The sequence below is a fragment of the Cupressus sempervirens genome, chromosome 3 (genome assembly GCF_028749045.1).
Source record: "Cupressus sempervirens isolate cs-2001-9-10 chromosome 3, ASM2874904v1, whole genome shotgun sequence".
Classification (NCBI taxonomy): Eukaryota; Viridiplantae; Streptophyta; class Pinopsida; order Cupressales; family Cupressaceae; genus Cupressus; species Cupressus sempervirens.
The window spans coordinates 570,112,329-570,131,738 of NC_143120.1; the positions used below are offsets into that span (position 1 = coordinate 570,112,329).

General features: G+C 34.7%; 1 protein-coding gene across 1 annotated transcript; it reads left to right on the forward strand.

The window, feature by feature from the left end:
• The first annotated feature begins 18,571 nt into the window (after window positions 1-18,571).
• On the forward strand, window positions 18,572-19,060 carry LOC149567701 (uncharacterized). The gene has a single exon (XM_089816661.1). The coding sequence runs from the start codon at window positions 18,572-18,574 to the stop codon at window positions 19,058-19,060; it is 489 nt and encodes a 162-aa protein (XP_089672787.1).
• The last annotated feature ends 350 nt before the right edge of the window (window positions 19,061-19,410 follow it).

Consider the following 19,410-nt stretch of genomic DNA (forward strand, 5'->3'; position numbering starts at 1 on the left):
ACTTATTCTTGCACCCTTATTGAATTGGTTGTACTTGCTAGATCTATCATTGATAACCATTTCAACATACACATTGACATTAGAGAGAAAACCTTGGAAAAAAAAATGGACATGGTGTTCTTAATGTTTATATCTGCACATATGGTTTTGAAAGAAAAAAACTTGATGTACTTAATGTATATATCTACAAAAAAATTGGACATATTGTACTTAATGTTTATATCTGCACATATGGTTTTGAAAGAAATTTTGGTGTAAATAATGTTTAAATCAATAAAAATATTAGACATGTTGTACTTATGTATATATCTGCACATATGCTTTGAAAGAAAAATTTGGTGTAATATGGTTTATATCCTTGCAGGGAGAGTGTGCCAATACATGCATGGTTGCATCCTTGGATTCCATTGTTGGGTTAGCATATGGAGCCTTTATATCCAACCATTCGTTATAAGTTGGGGAATGTGCTTCATGCCTAGCATGCAAGTGATGCATTTGCATATTTAATTTTATCACCTTGGAAAACTGTATTTGATCCTGCTAGCTAGGAACAATTGATTGTTCATTTTATTGTACCTAATATGATGACAGGTCTATAGAAATTTGTAATCAATATAGCTAATTAGAAACTAGCCCAATTTAACTGGTTTATGGCCCGGGCATCTGCTATTCCCATTTATCGTATGGTTGCAATGTTGGAGGCGACATTTTTCCAAAGTGGCAATAGGTTTTGTATCATTAGCTTTGTTCAAATCCTAGTTTTAATGAAGTGGCATAGTGGTTTTTAAAGTGGAAAGGACTATTTTGTCTTGAGCATCTTGCTAATGAGAGGATAAGAAGTCAGCTAAATACAGCCCTTGAAATGATGAATCAAGCTATAGAGGGTATGACTGTGGAACAACCTAGGGCTAGAGAGAATGTAAGATATATTAGGGTGATGGAGCAACACTAATTTGAGGCACTTCAGTAGAAACAAGCAGAAAAAGAATATGCTCAATAGCAAGCCTTAGCTTCCATGGGTAGTGGGATTCACCTAAATAATTCCATGGGTGCACCTCAGTTGAGTTGAGCACCTAGGGATTTCCTAAGCAATCTTATTTTTCATGTTTTATTTTGTGTGGGTGTGAGCCTTAGGGAATTTTAGGATGTGTTGGATATAAGTTCATGTTGACCATAGTATTAGTACAAGTGGGATATTGTTAATAGGGTCTTAAATCTTTTGGCTAGGTGCAACTAGGGGCTAGCAAGTTGTAAAGCCCTCTAAGCATCATGATGATGTCATCATGGGGCAGTAGAGTATGGGATGGATTGGGATTTTTTTTTACCTTATTTGAGGTTCTTGGTTGAGTTTGGGAAGCAATGGAGGTCATTTGGCTAAAGTAAGGGATAGTTGCTAAAAAGATGTAGAGAGAGAGAGAGAGAGAGAGAGTACAGTTAACATTTATTATTAGGAGCTAAAAATTTTATCTAGATATTATCACTACGCAGGTTCTCTACTACCAAAGTTAAGTTGAATCCATTCATAAGTCTTTCTATTAATCAAGTTTGCATGAAATCTCCTTTTACTATATTTCCTACACAAAATTCTTTCTTTACTACATTTCCTGCACAAAAATCTTATAAGAAAGAAATCTTTTATGAGTGAAATAGCTTATTTTAAGAAAATGATCATTGTATAAGAGAAGAGGATGGTCCTAATATAAGAAAACATACTTCTATTTTCTATTACTAAGAACTTTTAATTCTTTAAGGAATTTCTGAGATGCTTATGTCTCCTCTATCTATAAAAATAAGAAAATAAAGGAGACTCATGTAACTTAATTTAAACTTAGCATATCTAATGTTAGTACTCATATTTATAGAATGACTAAAGGTTTAATAGGAACCATTCACAATCCTTTCCAATATTTATTTTTACACATTACAAAAACTTATGAGCTATCTCAAAAACTTATGAACAAAGAATACATGGTAAATTATGTGCATATGATAGAAAGTATAAGCATCTCAAAGACTTGGAAGGGGAAAAAAAGAAGCTTGAGCTTGTAAAGGCTAATATTCTCAATTGCAATAGTTTGATAATGGCTATGAGAGGGTGCAAAGGAGTTTTTTGCATAGCTTTCCCCATGACTGAAGATCTGGTACATATGTTTATTCAATTGATTATAAATTTTATTATAAAGTTTCATAAGAGGAGATTTAATGTGTAGGTAGAGGTACTTTTATAGGTACAAGTGATGGATGGAGCTATGAATGGAATTTTGAATCTATTGAAGGCCTCCAAAGAAGTGGGAGTCAATCATGTGATACTTACATCCATAATCAAATTTGTTTACCTAAACCCTAAAAGTGACCTTGATAGCATTCAAACCAAGGTAAACTAATTTTATGACTCAAAATTTCATGAAAATATTTGTAAACTATTTATCCAACATTGTTGAATTTTGTTCTCTTTCTCTTTTGGTGCTTAGAATTGGTATTGCTATGCAAAGGCAGTGGTCGAGAAATTAGCATGGGCGTATGTAGAAGAGGTGGGTTTAGATTTGATTAGGATTAATCCCTGTATTGTATTGGGTCCTCTCCTCCAACCAACTATGAATGTCACCATTGATCATGTTTTGAAATATTTAACTAGTGATTTAATGTTATTACTATTTCCACTAATTCATTTCTTTTTTATCCTTTCCCACCGATGGAAATGAGATCACTAACTATTTTTCTTTCAATTCTTCTAGGATCAACCAAGAAGTATGTTAATGCAACTCAAGTTTACATGGATGTGAGAGATGTAGCGAGAGCACATATATTTCTCTATGAAAATAACTCTTCCTCTGGTTGATATTTGTGTGTAGAGAGAAGCCTTCACGGAGGAGAGCTCATGGATATGTTAGTGTATATGTTCCCACAATACCCACTTCATACCAAGTATGGATATTATGGATTTTAAATTATTATTGCATACTTCTTATTAAATCTGAAGAATTATGAAATGATTTGTGATTTCACATTGATTGAGTAATGTTATAGTTAATTCACTTTCATTTTAGGAGCTTGAATGAGAAGAATTCAAGAAAAGTGGCATATAAGTTTAGCAATTAGAAGCTAAAGGAATTGGGGTTTTTGTTCATGCTTGTAGAAGACTATGTGGGGTACCTGTGAATTTGTCACCCTAGTTCCACAAATTCTTCATCCTACCTCTTCACCCTAGCTCGACATATAACAATGAGAGTTTCTTTTTTTTTATTTTTTGTTTATAATCATGCAGGCATCGTAATTATGACAACACCATTAGTATTATGATGGCATTGGGAACATTTGTAAATAAACATAAAAATCACACACAAATTGCACTCCCATCACAAATTGTCGCCATGATTTGCCCCCAAATGTTGTAGTGGGAGGGGGGCATGCTTCATTTCCCACAATTTGTGCATTACTATCCTTCAATGCCTCCTTTTCACTCAAAGACGTAGTAGATGCCATTTCAAACTAGTGTTTTGAAACTTTAAAACAATTTTACAAAACAACCAAACTCAGTTTCGGTTTAAATATGCGCCATAAACTTTACTTACTTCTCACTATTGCTAACAACAAGCACAAGATCTTTGCAAACTTCTCATAAATTACACTAAATCTCTTTGGAATCATTTTGCAAACTCAAAATCATTGGTTGAGTGAATAAATAAACACAAAATTCACTGTATACCCTCAAATGGTTGAACTACCCTTGCATTTATTATTTTGTGCATGTAGTAGGTATACACATAGTGTATGACATTTGTCTCAGCATTCAAAGACAACTAAACATCCATCCTTCATTCACTAGCTTGGTTGATTTACCAACTCGATCTCAACATCATTTCAATTCACAATCCCAGCTCGGTTAGCATTGTGACTCAGTCACTACAAACATCAATATTGATGCTTAGCATCAACTATGCTTCAACTTGGTATATATGCATTTTCCTAGTTCATAGTTTATGAGTGTCCTAATGTATCTTATCCCATGCAAATATGGATTTCACCTCATCATGTGTTAGGAATAGATTTACATGATAAATTATTTAAAATGCAGTCCCTCATGTACCTTATTTTCTTAGTTTGAAGTAGTGTGATCACCTTATCCATTGGATTGGGTGATCTCCACACCACAATTTTCATCATTGTTGCCTTCATCCTTCTTTCTCCATGTTTTATTTATCTCATTCCTTGTTTGTTCTATATCAACTTTTCCTTCTCCTTTATTCTTTTCAATGCTAGGTGTTAGTGTTCAAGTCCTCCAATTCTTTTTCACATGTCCAAGCTTGTGACAACTAAACTTACATTCATCCAACTCTTGGATTTACCTCTAAAATGAGTCCTAGTGCAATTCAACACAACATGACCATACTCACCACATAACTGACAATTGTACTATGTGTTGCTATCCCAATTGATTTTATTTCCTTGCTTAGGTGCATTTTCTTGCTTCTTGGGAGTCCAGTTAGGTTTAGCCTTGGTTACGCATTGTTGATCTCTATGTCCATACTTCTAACAATTGTAGCAATAACCTTCAAACCTAGGTGCAACTGGTGTATTGGTAGATTTAGATCTACACTCATGTGGTTGATGTTCTTGTTTCTTATAATTAAAATAATTACCAATAAATTTAGGCTTAGGGTTTTTCTTACCAAACTTGCTTCTAAAGATATTTTTGTATGACCAAGCTTTCCACAATTATAGCATGTAGGTATGTTCTTTGGCTTTGCGTTTCTTTATTCTCCACTCTTTGATGATTCTCCTTCCTCAAAAGATGATAGGTGCTCGGTATAGCCTAGTCTAGATAAGTCATGGAGTCTTCTTTGTGATCTCATTAGCTCTTTATAATATCTTATAGATTCTTTAGGTTTGTTCAACCTTTGAATGAATTCATTTTTATGTTTCAGTTCATTTTTTAGATTTCATATTAGCAATCTCCACATTCTTTCTATTGAACTCTTGAGTTGTAAGGAGTAGAATGTTAGCCATGTGAAACTAATTTTGAGTAAGCCTTTGAACTTCATTGTTCTTTTCATCAAGTCTTGTAGATAAATGACTTTTTTCCTCTTTAGCTTTCTTTTTTTGGTAAGTCACTTTTCACAATCTTACTAACTAGATTTCATGTTCTCTCTTCAGTGCTCTTACGTCTTCATTTAGTGTGTTGTACTTTTCTAATAGATCTTATATTGTTGCATCACTCTTACTAGAATTTCCATCATCAAGTAAATGTGTTCCTGATATTTTGTATCATTCTACATGATTCCCAAATATTTTCTTTTCTTTAGAGATTCCCTCAGTTCTTTTATTTCTGATTCAAGTCATTGCAATATAAGTTGTATCTCAAGATTCTGGTTTTCAATAATATTTCCCAACTTGTAGGCCTCCATCTTCAAGATCTTAAATCTCAAGTGGTTAGATGTTAGCCAAGAGAACAAAGCTCTAATACCAATTATTGGAAGTCTATTAGGAAAGTGAGATAATGAGAGGGGGGAGGGGGTGAATCAAGATCTATAAAAAAAATTGACATTCCAAACAATTATCAAACTGATATCTTTCACCACTAACCCTTATCTCATCAATATCACAAGTCATATATATATTGTAACGATGTAATAGATCTAATCTACTAATCACAACCATAAACATAAATATAAATGATTAACACATAACATAAATATTTGGTTACCTAGAAACCCTCCAAGGTGAAGGTAAAACTGGGGTAGGGGTAAGACCCACAAATCTTCACTACTGCAGTATAATTTTGTCTATTAGGGCTATAATTTTGATCACTTCTGATGATCTACCCTATGAGGGATCTACCCTGCTAAGAGCTTACAAGACTTATTCAGTCTACCTTGATTAAAGGATTTAAAACTTATACCAAAGTAAGCACCTTTAGGAGATTTAGATAGGCTTTTCAGGACCACTTTGTTAAGAGATTTACCCTCATTCAATCTGCTAAAAATGTATTAGTGCGTAATACTTCGGTTAGCATTGTAATGCTTGATTACAAGTCTCTTTCCAATGTCTAATCCTTCTCTGATCTCATGGAACTTTTTTCTACACATCACTTCTTTACTTGGTCACTTTTCCTTGCTTCACCTTCAAACTCTACTTAGGCATCCAAAATTTGCTTCTCATGCATACACTCTTTCTCATTATGAAATTAGGGTTTAGATCCTCCTCATACAACCAATTGGAGAAGGTTCTAGATCAATATTAATGATCCACATTCTCCCTTTTTCCACTTTAACCTTCCAATTTCATTTATTGGTTAAACACCTTGCATAGGAATTAATGATCCATCTCAAAACACATAATCAACTCCTTAAATTACTCCTCGGTCATTAAATCATACAATAATTCAGCCAAAAATTGTTTACCATGGTGTTTGTGCAATTCTAAACTAATATATCAAAATAGGTTCACTCGACACTTGAACACTTTGATGCTCGATCATGACTAGTTCTTCATGTCATCCCTCAGCTTCTAAATGCTCCTCGTTCACTATACGACTTGACATGAACTAACGCTATATTTATCAGCAAAAATTGACTTATGTCTTACTTGGCATGAATAGAAACACTTATTGACCATAGAATTTCTCAAAAATAACAATTTCTTAGCCTTAACAATAATATGAACAATTCTAAATATATTGTTTAGCTTTAGTAGGATGGCTCAGTCGCAATGATGACCGACCAATATTGCCAAATAAATAACTAAGTTTTTAACACTAATAGAAAACAGACTATAGGGATCAACAAAAATTAGGTGGGAGTTTGACTCCCTATGAACCTAAGTGCATAAAGTATTTGCTCATATCCTAATTAAGGGTCATGTTCATAATTTTTTTCAAAATTTTATCCAATCAAAATCATAAAATGTCATCTTCATTAATCTTATTCATCACTGGAGGATGAGTATGAAATTTGGGATCCATGTTATTATCCATGTTGTAATACATGGTGAATATTGTGTTGAGAAAATGTTGAGAAGAACGTTGAGAGCCATGTCAAGATGTGTGTTGAGTAGTTTTTTGGTTTAATTGTTGCACTCTATCTTCATAAAAGGCTTTTTTCTCTTTCTCTCTATGAATCTTTCATTCCTCAGCCACCTCAACTACTTAGGCCAAGAGTTTGTCTAATTTTTTCTATTTTTCCATGAATGATGTTGGAGAAACAAACACCTTATATCTAGATGAAGAGAAGGATTGGGACTCAAGAGATGATGTAGCTAGTGGATTGAGCAACCAAGAGTTGGTAAACTTAATGAATTAACTATTTTTACCTTTGGATTTCCATGCTCGACTTATTTGACTCCTAGTTTGCACAGGCACAAAAGAGAATGCAAGAAAATGATCAGACCACTTGACTTTTCTTGATTTTCTAATCTAGTAAGAAAAAGGTACACTTGTCCAAGTAATGATGTAAAAAGTGATAACTTGTTACAAGGTGTTTCTAATAATATTGAATGTCTGATATGCGACACTTGTGAACAAGCAAAGATAAAGCAAAATTAGAAGATAAAAATAAGAAAGGACAACTAGCACAGTCACTAATCAAGAATTGTATTCAATAGACCTGAGTTTAATTTTTAGCAAAAGTAATCTTAACTTGTTGTGATACACCAGGGGATAGAAAGTAGCTGAGAATAAATAATGAAAAAGTTGTTTGAAGAGAGTTTTAGAACTTGAAAATGTGTTTGAATAGTTTTGACAGTGTTTTAGATTACAAGTTGACAATTTTGGACAAATTTTGTTGGCAAAAGAGGTTGTTTAGAAATACTCACCCAAGAGAAGAGGTTGTTTTCTCACTCCTAGAAGCTAGTTTTATTTGCAAATTTTTTTAACTGAATGGTTAGACAACTGGTTCTTCCAATGATATGTAGCTAGTAGAAGGGATCTTTATGCTCATTTTAGTTTAGACTCTCTTCCTAAGGTTTTAAAGACACAAAGAAAACAACAGTCACAAACAATCCAACCAGGGACAAAGCAAACTAGATGGACAATAGTGATAGGGGACTTGCAAAAAAAGAAAATGATAGATAAGCCTAGCCCTATTAACAAAAAAATGGCTAAGAAGAAACGGTCCTTGTCCACAACTTATGTGTATACTTGTAGCTCACACAACTATCTCATCCCCTAGACAACGCATATGTTTTTGTTGTTTCCAAGGATTCAATATAATATGTTCAAAGGTTACCCTATAATAACTGTCAATGTCATATTCCACCTTCAAACATCTAGGTGTATACCTATAGTGAGTTCTTGAGGAGAGTTTATTCACCCTCCTTACACAAAAATTATGCCCCTTTTTGGAGGTGAACCAAGTAGCAACTATTTAAAAGTTTCTAATAGGATTTCATTCACATTAATCTTGGTTTCTGTTGCAAGAGAGATTGAAACCTCTCAACCACATTAACACCTATAATTGTACATCCTTGACAAGCAAGACTAGGAGTAGCACCACTCAGTACACAAATGAGGCATCCTCAAGATATGTGATGATCTTGAATCAAGATGATGGAATTAACATGGTTTTGGAGTCTTTGAACTCTACAAAATGTTTTGAATTATAGTGTGGTAGAATTACCAATGTAAGGTGTGTTCCCACTTAGGTCATTCTCAGAGGTTGAGAGCTCCACCAAGCCCTCTAAATGTGACTTGGGACTGACTAATCTAGATCCATAGGGTCTAATTCTTTTATTCTTCTAGAATGAGAAGATTATACTCCTCTATCCTCTTGACTTCATCCTAGCATGAAAATCATGTTCATTATCGAGCTAGTTCCTCTCTTAATGATTCAAGGAGCTTCTAAGTTTTTGATTCTCTTAAAGAGAGAAGAGCATACTCTGACAAGTCCAAAGATTCACTACCTTTCCTTGTCTCCTAAAGGATCAGTCTCTTAACAAGGTCTAGGATTTTTATTTTTCCATCATCATCACTCCCATGCGAAAAAACACACAATCCCTTATCTTGTTAACAATACTCTAAAGAATTTTTAACAAGGCCCTAATTAAGCTAGTTCCTAATAAAACATCTAAAGAAAGCACAATGTTTCAAGTCTCAAAGAAAACTTGCACCCAAGAATTAGTAGTTATTTTTATATTTCTTTTATCTTTGATAGTGCACTTGCAATTAGTATTTTGAAAAGCTCTTTGATCAGCGGAAGCTACAAGTTAGATAAAAAAAATGCCAAAAGAAACTAAGTAGTCATGCAAAACTAGTTGATTAGGTAGTCTCAAAAAGCATCATAAATCCATCAAGTGCACGCTAAAAGAATATCAGATAGAAGATAAGAATTTTTATTCAACAGTGGTGAAAAATTGTTTAAGAATGTAAGTTAGAAGATAGAAGTTCTATTTCATTCTTCAAAAGTGTTATTCCACTTACAAAGATCAAAATCTGCAAAACAAAAATATGGACATCAAAATTTGTTAAAAAAAATATTAAATATTGAGGTCTGAAAATCCCCACATTGGGTGTCAAAAATGCATACCAAAAATATGGATACTTCTGTAAACCCTTCTATCTAAAAGATGTATTGATTAAATCCTTGAATTTCACTGTATCTTCCTAACCATAACGTGCATAAATTAAATCAAAGAAGTAAATGGCTCTTAAATAGAGCAAGTGTGACCTCTATAAGGTGCACTATGATATGGAAGATTCAAATAGATAGCATGCAATGAGTTTGCAAGCATCTAAAGATCTCCATTGAGGCATGCATGATAATAAAATAATTAAATACTAAGCTACATGCAAGATTAAACTAGAAAGTTCTGGAAGATTTCATTCATCCTAGTTATTCTAAATTGTTTATTCTAACATGCAAAGAGTAAGAATGTTAAATGATTTTAAAAACTCTAAATGCTTAAGAGAATTCAAGAATTAAAACAACATCATAAGAATAGCATGAAAATGAGATGCCTTGAAATGAGTAATGAGTCTCTTTTTGTATAATTTAGAAATGAGTGGATGGTTGAGATTAAAAGATGAGCAACTGTGGAGATTGATTCTTTATTGATTAGTGTGCTCATGGTTTTAGAAGTTTCCAAAATGAGTCCACTTAAGTGGTGAGTTAGTTTGTTTTAATTTATAATTTTTAAAAATAATATATATGTGCACTTTTGGGAAATTTCTAAAATGGGTGCACTTTGCGTTGAGTTCACTTATTTATTTAATTTTATAATTTGAATTTCATGTGTACTTAGGATAAAGGGATGTTATTATTTAATTAAGAGTGGGACATATTCTTTTAATTAAATAATTATAGATTTAAGTGGTCAAACTTTATATTATAATCAAATAAATGATTATGTGATGATTTGATCAAAAGTTATTGATCAATGACTGATTAATTATGAAAAATGATGTAATGCATAATAATGGTTTAGTATTTTAACTTAATTTAATTATTTATAAAGAGGTCTTATAATTTACTAGACTAAAAATAGGTGATTACAAGGTGTGGCAAGAAAAATACTAAGAACTTTGTTACCTCAGTATGTTATTAGTGTTTCATCCATTCAATAAGTTAGATCTTTAGGTACTGGTGTTGTTACTATTGATCCATTAACAGAAAATGTGATTGCATTTGAGTTAACTAACTTTGATTATAGTATTCCTAATATTGAAGATTCATTCAAGTCATCTATGTCTCTTGCTCCAACAAGGAAAGGAAAGGATATTTCTCATAGCTATTATGCTATGACATGTATTGGTCTAATGGTTATTTATATGTCTTTTTTGAAGAAAGGGAACATGAAGAGTTGGAAGGTTGTTTTCTAGGAGGTTACCTAGAGGAAGTGGTAAGTACAAGGGTATATTCCATCTCAAATGTTTTTCTTGTAAAAAGATTGGACATCTTGTTCCCAAATGCCCTGGTAAGGACAAGAAGGAGAAGACGAGAAGATTCAAGGCTAACAATAAGAAAGTGTGCAACCTTATTGAAGAAGGTGTTACCAATGAAGAGTTTGATGGAAGAGATAAAGAAGAATTTTTGTTTATTTTTGCTAAAGAAGATCCCTTTGAATACAATGAGAGAGTACTAGTTTCCAACATGAATCATAGTGGAGATTGGATAATTGACAATGGCTTCTCACATCAAATGGATGGTGATAGAAAAAAATTCATCGAGATGGAGGAATGTGATTGAGGATCACTAAGATTTTGTAAGAATACTCCTTGTGTAGTAAAAGGTAAAGGATCTATTGATTTGAACAATAAAACAAATTGTGATTATGTTTACTAGGTTCATCGTTTGAAGTACAATTTTTTAAGTGCTTCTCAACTAAATAAAAAGGGATATAGATTCAAGTTCAATGAAGGAGATGTGATTTGTATTAGTGAACAAACCAAAGGTAACTTGTTCCATTTGAATTCTACTATTAGAGTTGTCTGATTGCTAAGGTAGAAGTTTTTTTCATTATGGCATAAGAAGTTTTGTCATTTCAATTTAGATAATCTGATCAAAGTAAGTAAAGTGAAGATAGACAGAGGTCTCCCTAACTTAGTGAAACCAAACAAATTTAATGTGCAAAGAATGTCATCTTGAAAAGTTAACCATTTCTAGTTTTATGAGTAAAATTCATTCTTTTGAAGGTATCCTAGATCTAGTTCATATTGATCTATGTGGCCGAAAAGGAACTTAGAGTTTCTATGGTGACAGATACTTTGTGCTATTTGTGGATGACTATTCCAAAATGATCTGGGTTGTATTTTTCAAATGCAAATATGAAGTTTTTCGCATGTTCAAGATCTTCAAAACCAAAGTAGGGAGGGAGATCAATAAGAGATTAAAATATCTTTGATTAGATAGAGGAGGTGATTTTACTTCACATGAGTTTACTACATATTGTAAATAATGAGGAATTATATATGACAAATGTCAATTCTTAAAACACCTCAATGGAATGGTATTGTTTAAAGAAGAAATATATCTATCATTGACTATGCTAGGATGTCTTTTTTTGTGTTTCCAATTATAAATGGTAGCCTCCTTAGTCCAATCAGCTAGAATATTTGGGGTTCATACAATAGTTCTTTCAAGATTTTAAGTGTCTTTAAACTACAATTGAAGCCACAGTATTGAGTTTAAGTTATAGTAGACACGAGTTATCCACAGTTCATGAAGTTATGTATGAACACCTCTAGATTTAATTGTGTATGAATGACTTTGAAATTATTTAGGAAAACTTTTCTTCTAGTTCTTCATGTAGTGGTTTTTAAATCACTATTGGTCAAGTTTAAAATGCATTCAAAAAGTTTTAAAGATTATTTTTTTTCCTTCAAATTTACCTTTATGACCTCGCAAGTTTTTTTTACCAAATACAACACATCATATGTCTACTATAGTTATGTTCAGCTTAATGGACTAGGACAAAGTTTGAATTCAGGACACTTTCTTAGGATCACATTGCATGTCTAAAGTACCCAAGGTTGGATACATCATACTAGTTCACTCCTTTGTTTCTATTCTATTATTACTTGAATCTTTCGCGGGGTTAATGAAATTTGCAAATATTATTTGCCCTTCTTAAATGGATTCTCTTTGCATTGGTATCTCTCAACATATCTATTGGAACTAAGGGTTGCCTTATAGTTATGTGAACTTGAATCTTATGATACTCTCCCTATTGGAAATCAATGATATTTCAAATATTAGGTCCAGCAAAGTGGTGGAGACTTTGAATTAAACTTGGATAATATATAGCAGTCTTTGATGGTCCATTGTTCTACAAATCTTTCAATGGTCCTCCATTTGTTGTAATTAAGTCAATAATTCCCTTTATATGTGATAATTCACTAAAATTATATTTAGATTGGATACAACCATTGTTTAACCATTTTACACAAGCTAACTGGTTTAGTGCTTGATCTCATTCTAATTGACAAGTAAATATGATATCTTTAGCAAGCAAATGAACACAAATTTGGTAGTATCGTTTTCTTCAGTACCATGGAGTGGGACTGATTATCATTTCTTCATTATGATGCAATGCTTTGGGAAAAGTGGATCTGGAATTGCAAGACACGGATGAAAAAGCTTTGGTATATAGAACTTCATGCTAGTTTTCCCAAAAATGACCCCTCATGATTTTTTCCATATATTATATTTTTGAGTGATGGGAAATCTTGTGTTTACAACTTTGTTGCAGTAGCATTAATTTTTATCTTTAAGATTATATCTAAGCTAGCAGATAAGATAGAGCCATCATATCTAATAATGTATTTTCATCCAAGAGAGAATTTGTGTCCTCATATAAGTGGCCATCTAGCAAATTGGATAGAATTTTACTGCTATAAGGTGTGATTAAATCTAACTTGATATTGGCTAGCAACATCTAGCCCTGGTTACTAATCATAGATATTGAGCACAAAAAAACATTTGGGGCATATCTCGCTTCCTTCATTTGACTAGTCTAACAAAGTCAACTTGGAAAATTTTGGCAACTTGATCATACAATTTCAAAAATGCTCAAATGTATTTTTTGATCACTCAAACGGAGGAAAATTTACCGATTGAGAGAGAGAGAGAGAGAGAGAGAGAGAGAGAGGGAGAGAGAGAGAGATGGAGGTGCCCTAGCTTGGTTACAGGTTTGCATGTGGGGGTTATGTGGAAGCGTTTCAGCAATAGAGTAGTTTTTTGTTTATTGCAATCGATTTTGTTTCTGTTTGGCATCTGCGGGGACTTTTTCAATTTACTGGCAGTTGTTCTAGTTTTTGTTTGTTTTCCTGGCTTTAATCTCTGCATGGAAAAGATTTCTATGGCATCAGTTGTGGATCTTTCTCGCATGGACAAGGCTCATAATGGGTCCTCTTCAAGCATGCATGCACAGCAAGCAAATACATTTTATACGAGTGTTGGCCCTAATATGAAGAAGATCAATGGGTGTCTTCCTAGAACCCAAGATCGCCTAGTTTTGGTCATTCCTCTTGATTTGGTGGAAGAAGATGTCTCGTATTGGAGTAGACATGCTCTAATCTGTAAGTTTCTTAGTATTTGTATTCCTTTGTCCACTCTCGAGGCTTGGATCCGGCGTTCCTGGTAGATTGAAGGAGATATTAACATTATGCTTGCAGCAAATAGCTATTCTATGGTTATTTTCTCGAATATTGGAAATCGTAATAGAATTTTTGAAGGTGGCCCATATTTTTATAATCAGGTTGGATTATTTATTAAACTATGGCATGTAGATTTTAATTCAGTTGAAGAGATGCCTTCTCGAGTTCCTGTTTAGGTTCGTCTACCTCACCTCCCCCTGGAGTTTTGGCAAGAACACATTTTACATAAAATTGCTAGTCTCTTGGGAAAGCCTGCAGTAGTTGCTACACAAACCCTTGATAAAAAGGTGATTTCTTTTGCTTGGATTTGTGTTAAGATAGATCTAAATAATCCCCTGTCGGATTCGATGGAAATTTGTTTGGGATCTTCATCATGGATTTAGCAGTTAAATTATGAATCTCTACCTTTTCGATGTCGGTTTTGTCATGAGTATGGCCATCTCCTACGAGATTGCCCTAAAGTTTGTAAGGAAACTCATTCCTCCTCTTCGACACCTCCTCCTCTGGGTAAAGAGGACAAAGGGAAAGCTCCCATGATGGCTCAACCTTAGGGAAAGGACAAGGAAGGATTTCTACCTATTAAAACTAAGGCTAAAGGACAAGGCCAAAAGAGGTCATTCAAGGATAGATAGACAAATGGAAGCTTTAACAGGTTTGAGGTGTTGGAGAATTTAACTTTGGAAGGGGTCTCGCATGTGGTCACTTCTAATATGTTGGGGTCAATGTGGAGGTTGTACTAGCTGTTGAACTAGAATCAGTTCAAGCTATTTAGGGACAACAAGTGGCTAAGGTGACTTTAAATAATGTCATAAAGGATGACATTGTTTTGGCAGATTTAGCTAGAGAAGTTTTAGTTTCATCTCAAAATAAGGGTTCATCTCATAGATTGGGAGTGCAACAACGACCCCTTAAGAAAAGTCATGTTGATAGCTCCTTAAAAGGGCGGAAGACAAACCTTGAAAAGATAAAATTGACTAGAGATTTGTTGGTGGAATCTAGGTTTGTTATGGGACCCTCAAAAGATTTCTCCCCTTTAGTGGATTTCTAGTCATTACTCAATCTCTATGGTGGCTACTGCCTTGGAATCTAGTGAGACTATTCTTGTGACAAATGTTTATGCCCCTATTGACATTTGTGGGAAGATTCATCTCTAGGATCACACTAGGTATGTGTGTTCTTGTGCTCCTTATTTTCCTTGGATTTTAGGAGGCAATTTTTAATTCTATTTTAAGTCTTGAGGAGAAAAGAGGAGGTTGGCCTATGCTTGGCCCTGCTTTTGATCTTTTTCAAGCCCAAGTGGATGTTCTTTATATTATTGATGTTAAGCCTTCAAATGGGGTTTTCACTTGGAACAATAGACGGAATGGTCATGAAATGATCTCAGAATGTTTGGATAGGTTTCTTGTTTCATGTTATTGGGTTGGTAGTGGCCTAATTACGAGTTCTAAAATTCTTGATTGGAGAGGTTCTGATCATTGGCTAATTAAGTTCTCTTCTTCTCCCATTGCACTCCCTAAGAACCCTTCTTTTAGATTCTAGCTTATGTGGCTCTGAGACTCATCCCTTTATGATTTGGTGGCTAAGTGGTGGAGAGAGGGTGGCCCAACTTATGGCATGGCTATGTTTGTCTTTGAGCAGAAACTTAAATATGTCAAATACCATCATAAGAGATGGAATACTTCTTGCTTTGGGAACCTTCAATCTAGAAAGAGGAATGCTCTATATCATCTTGCAATGATTACTCATCAAATCAAGGACTCTGGGCTTACAGAGGCTCTTGGCAGGGCTAAATCCCAGGCTATGTGGGATGCGGAAGAATGGGAACTTCGGGAAGAGATTTACTTGAAGAAAAATGCTCGCATTGATTGGCTATAGGAATAGGATAGAAATACTGCTTTTTTTCATCATTCTATTCACGCTCATAATAATAAAGGGTATACTTCTTCTCTTGTTACTACTGAAGGACTTAAGATTTCTTCTCAGTCTGTTATGACCAAGGAAGCCCTTCAATTTTATTCTAACCTTTTTACTGAGGATTCTCAACCTGCAACTAAGGAGGAGAACTTAATTCTTTCATACATTTCTTCTCTTATCACTAATGCTATGAATGATTCTCTTCTTCGTCCAATTTTGATAGCTGAACTTGAAGAGGTTGTGTTTGGGATGAATGAAGGTAGAGCTCTAGGCCCTGATGGCTTCCTTCTGGAATTCTTTCAAGAATTTTGGGAAATTATTAATATGGATCTCTTAGAGATGGTTAAGGAATCCGTGTAGAATAAGCAAATGCTTCATGCATTGAACTATGCTTTACCGACTCTTATCCCTAAGAAAGAAGGTGCTGACAATCTTGACTCCTTTCATCCCATTGCTCTTTGTAATGTTGTGTACAAAATTATCACCAAATTGATTGCTGACAGACTCAAGATATGCCTTCCAATTGTGATTAGAGGAACAAGGCAGTTTTGTGGCTGGTAAGCAAATTCTTGATGGAATTGTTATTGCTTCTGAAGTTATTTATTCTATGCATACATCAAAAGAGTGAGCTATGTTCATTAAGTTGGATATGACTAAGGCTTATGGCAGAGTCAAATGGAGTTTTCTCCAAAAGATCCTCTTGGCCTTTGGTTTATGCCAATAGTGGGTGAATTGGATTATAAGTTGTGTTACTTTAGCTTCTTTTTTTGTTCTGGTGAATGGTGTTCCTTCAGAGCCCTTTGGTGCCTCTAGAGGACGTCGCCAAGGGGATCCTATTTCACCTTATCTCTTAATCATTCTAGCTGAGGGTTTGGGCCGCTTTCTTAAGCTTCGTGCTCACCAAGGTTTGATTCATGGGTGGAAATGGGGTGTTGGCTTGCCTCCTATTTCGCATCTTCGGTTTGTGGATGATACTTCATTTATGGGACAGGCCCGTCTTCAGGAAGCTACTTCTTTTAGGCATGCTTTAGATGTGTATCATGCAGCTTCGGGACAGAAAGTCAATGAGAAAAAATTCTCAAATTATTCCTTCAATACTCCCCACGCTGTTCAAAGGCGTATTGCTACTATTTTGAGGTTTCAGATTGGGTCTCTTCCCTTTGTTTATTTGGGTATTCCTCTTACTGTTGGTAGACATCCTAGATCTTCCTAGCAAGTTTTGTTTGATAAACTACGGCAAAAGGTTAATCATTGGACTCATCAATGGCTATCAACTGCTACTTGCCTAACTCTATTAAAACCAATTACTCAAGCCCTTCCTATTTACAGGTGTTTTGTTCAAGCTGCTCCTATGTATTTTCTTCAAGAATTTGATGCTTTGTCTCGTCAATTCCTTTGGAATGGGAACCTTTCAACTTCTAAATGGAGTCTGGTTAAATGGGAAATAGTGTGTAGACCTCAAAAGGAGGGTGACCTTGCTGATGATCAGCTATTTTAAATGGACAGGTTCTCGCTGCAAAAATTTATTGGCGTTGGTGCACTAACCAACATCAACTTTGGGCTTGTATTCTCACCTATAAGTATTTTCCAGATATTGATGTGGTTCAAGTTCACCGCTTTCCTCTGGAAGGGAGAGGATCCATGATTTGGAATACGCTAAAGTTTGGAGTTCAGTTGGGTAAAGATGGTCTCTTTTGGATTTGTCATTCGGGATCACAAGCTTTATTTTGGCTTGACTCTTGGGATGGGCACCCTCCTATTCTTACCACTCGCCCTCAGCTACATGCCCTCTATCAAAATTTTAGTCCTGTTGGTTGGGACATAGTTGATTTTTATAAGATAGGGTGTGTTAGAGGTTTGGCTCCTTCCTTTCATTGGAAAAACCCTTCTGAATGGCCTCCAAGAGGATCTGAGGAGGATAGGAAGGAGTTGTTTCAGATTTTGCAATCTCGTGAGTGTTCTACTTTGGTGGTAATGATGTTCGTGCTTGGGACGGTGAAGATTTGTCTAGAAAATTTTCAGCGTCTGCAGGATATGTTGAGCTTCTTTGGTAGACGTTGGGGGGCATTCAAATGCCTTGGTGGAAGCAAGTCTGGTACAAGTTTTCTTGGCCCAAATGTATTTTTTTTATGTGGTTGGTGGTCCATAGCCGATGTCTTACGTGAGATAATTTATGCAAGTTTGGCTTCCAAGGACCCTCAATGTGTGTTCTATACCGAACTAGTGAATAATATTTGGCAATGCTCTTTCACTAGACATATCTCTCATCTCTTTTCCCAATGCTCTTTCACTAGACATATTTGGCACTCTTGGTGGAATGTGTGGAACCAATCCTATTGGCATGTTTCTTCATTGGCAAAATTCTTTGTTTGCTGGGGTAAGGCCCCTGTCAAAACTTCATTTCTTCAAGTTGCCTAGACTCTTGGACCCTCCTTTATTATTTGGCATATCTGGTTGGAAAAGAATCGTCATATCTTTGAGGATGAGTTTTTAGAGTTTCCTCACTTATGGTGGAAAATTCTCCATTCTTTGGGGGAAACTGTTTCTAGAAAATGTGACACTTCTGAGGCCATGGATCCAAGAGAGGATATTTTCAATAATTGTCTAAATATTCCCCCGTCACATGGAAAACTGCTAAGAAAGATGTGTAGACATCCCTTGCGAAAGATAAATAGAGTGGGGAAGTGGAGTGCCCCTCCGCAAGGTATTCTTAAAATCAACACGGATGGGTCTTCCAAGGGAAATCCAAGCCCTATAGGCATTGGTGGTGTTGGTAGAGATAGTAAAGGGATGTCCAGTTTGTGGTTTCTATTTATTAAGGCCATAGCTATTTTGTATGCTATGAAGAATGCTTGTGACCTTGGTTGGAGAAGGCTTATCAGTGAATCTAACTCACAAGTGGTGATACGTCTTTTGAATCAACAACATTCTGAAGTTGTTAGTTGGAAGTTAGCTTTGATTGCGAACCAGATTCATAATTTGTGTACATCTTTGGAGTCAATTACTTTCACTCAAATTCCCAAGGAATGGAATAGTGTTGCTGATTGTTTGGTGAAGTGAGCTTCTAACCATGTGTAATTGGAACATTGTTGATAAGACTCAACTTCCGATGAGCTTGTCCCATCAACTTGATCACTTGGTTGATCTTGACAAAGCTGTCTAATGCCCTTTCTCTGTTTGTTCTTGTTTCTCTTTCAGCTTGAATAAATTTTCACCCCCTTTATTTCAAAAGAAGAAACAATAAGTAAAAAAAAATATTATATAATCTATTTCAATCATCCCAATAAAATTTACTGAAGTATTTTAAATTTTCCTTGTAAAACAAACTTTAAAAACATTAACAACCAATCAAATATGATAATTTTTCTTGCTTGTTTCCTATTGTCTATCTGTATGGCTTTTTTGAGATA

Excerpts from the sequence above, each read along its gene's own strand:
- LOC149567701 (XM_089816661.1), top strand. The coding sequence starts at position 18,572 with ATGGATCCAAGAGAGGATATTTTCAATAATTGTCTAAATATTCCCCCG.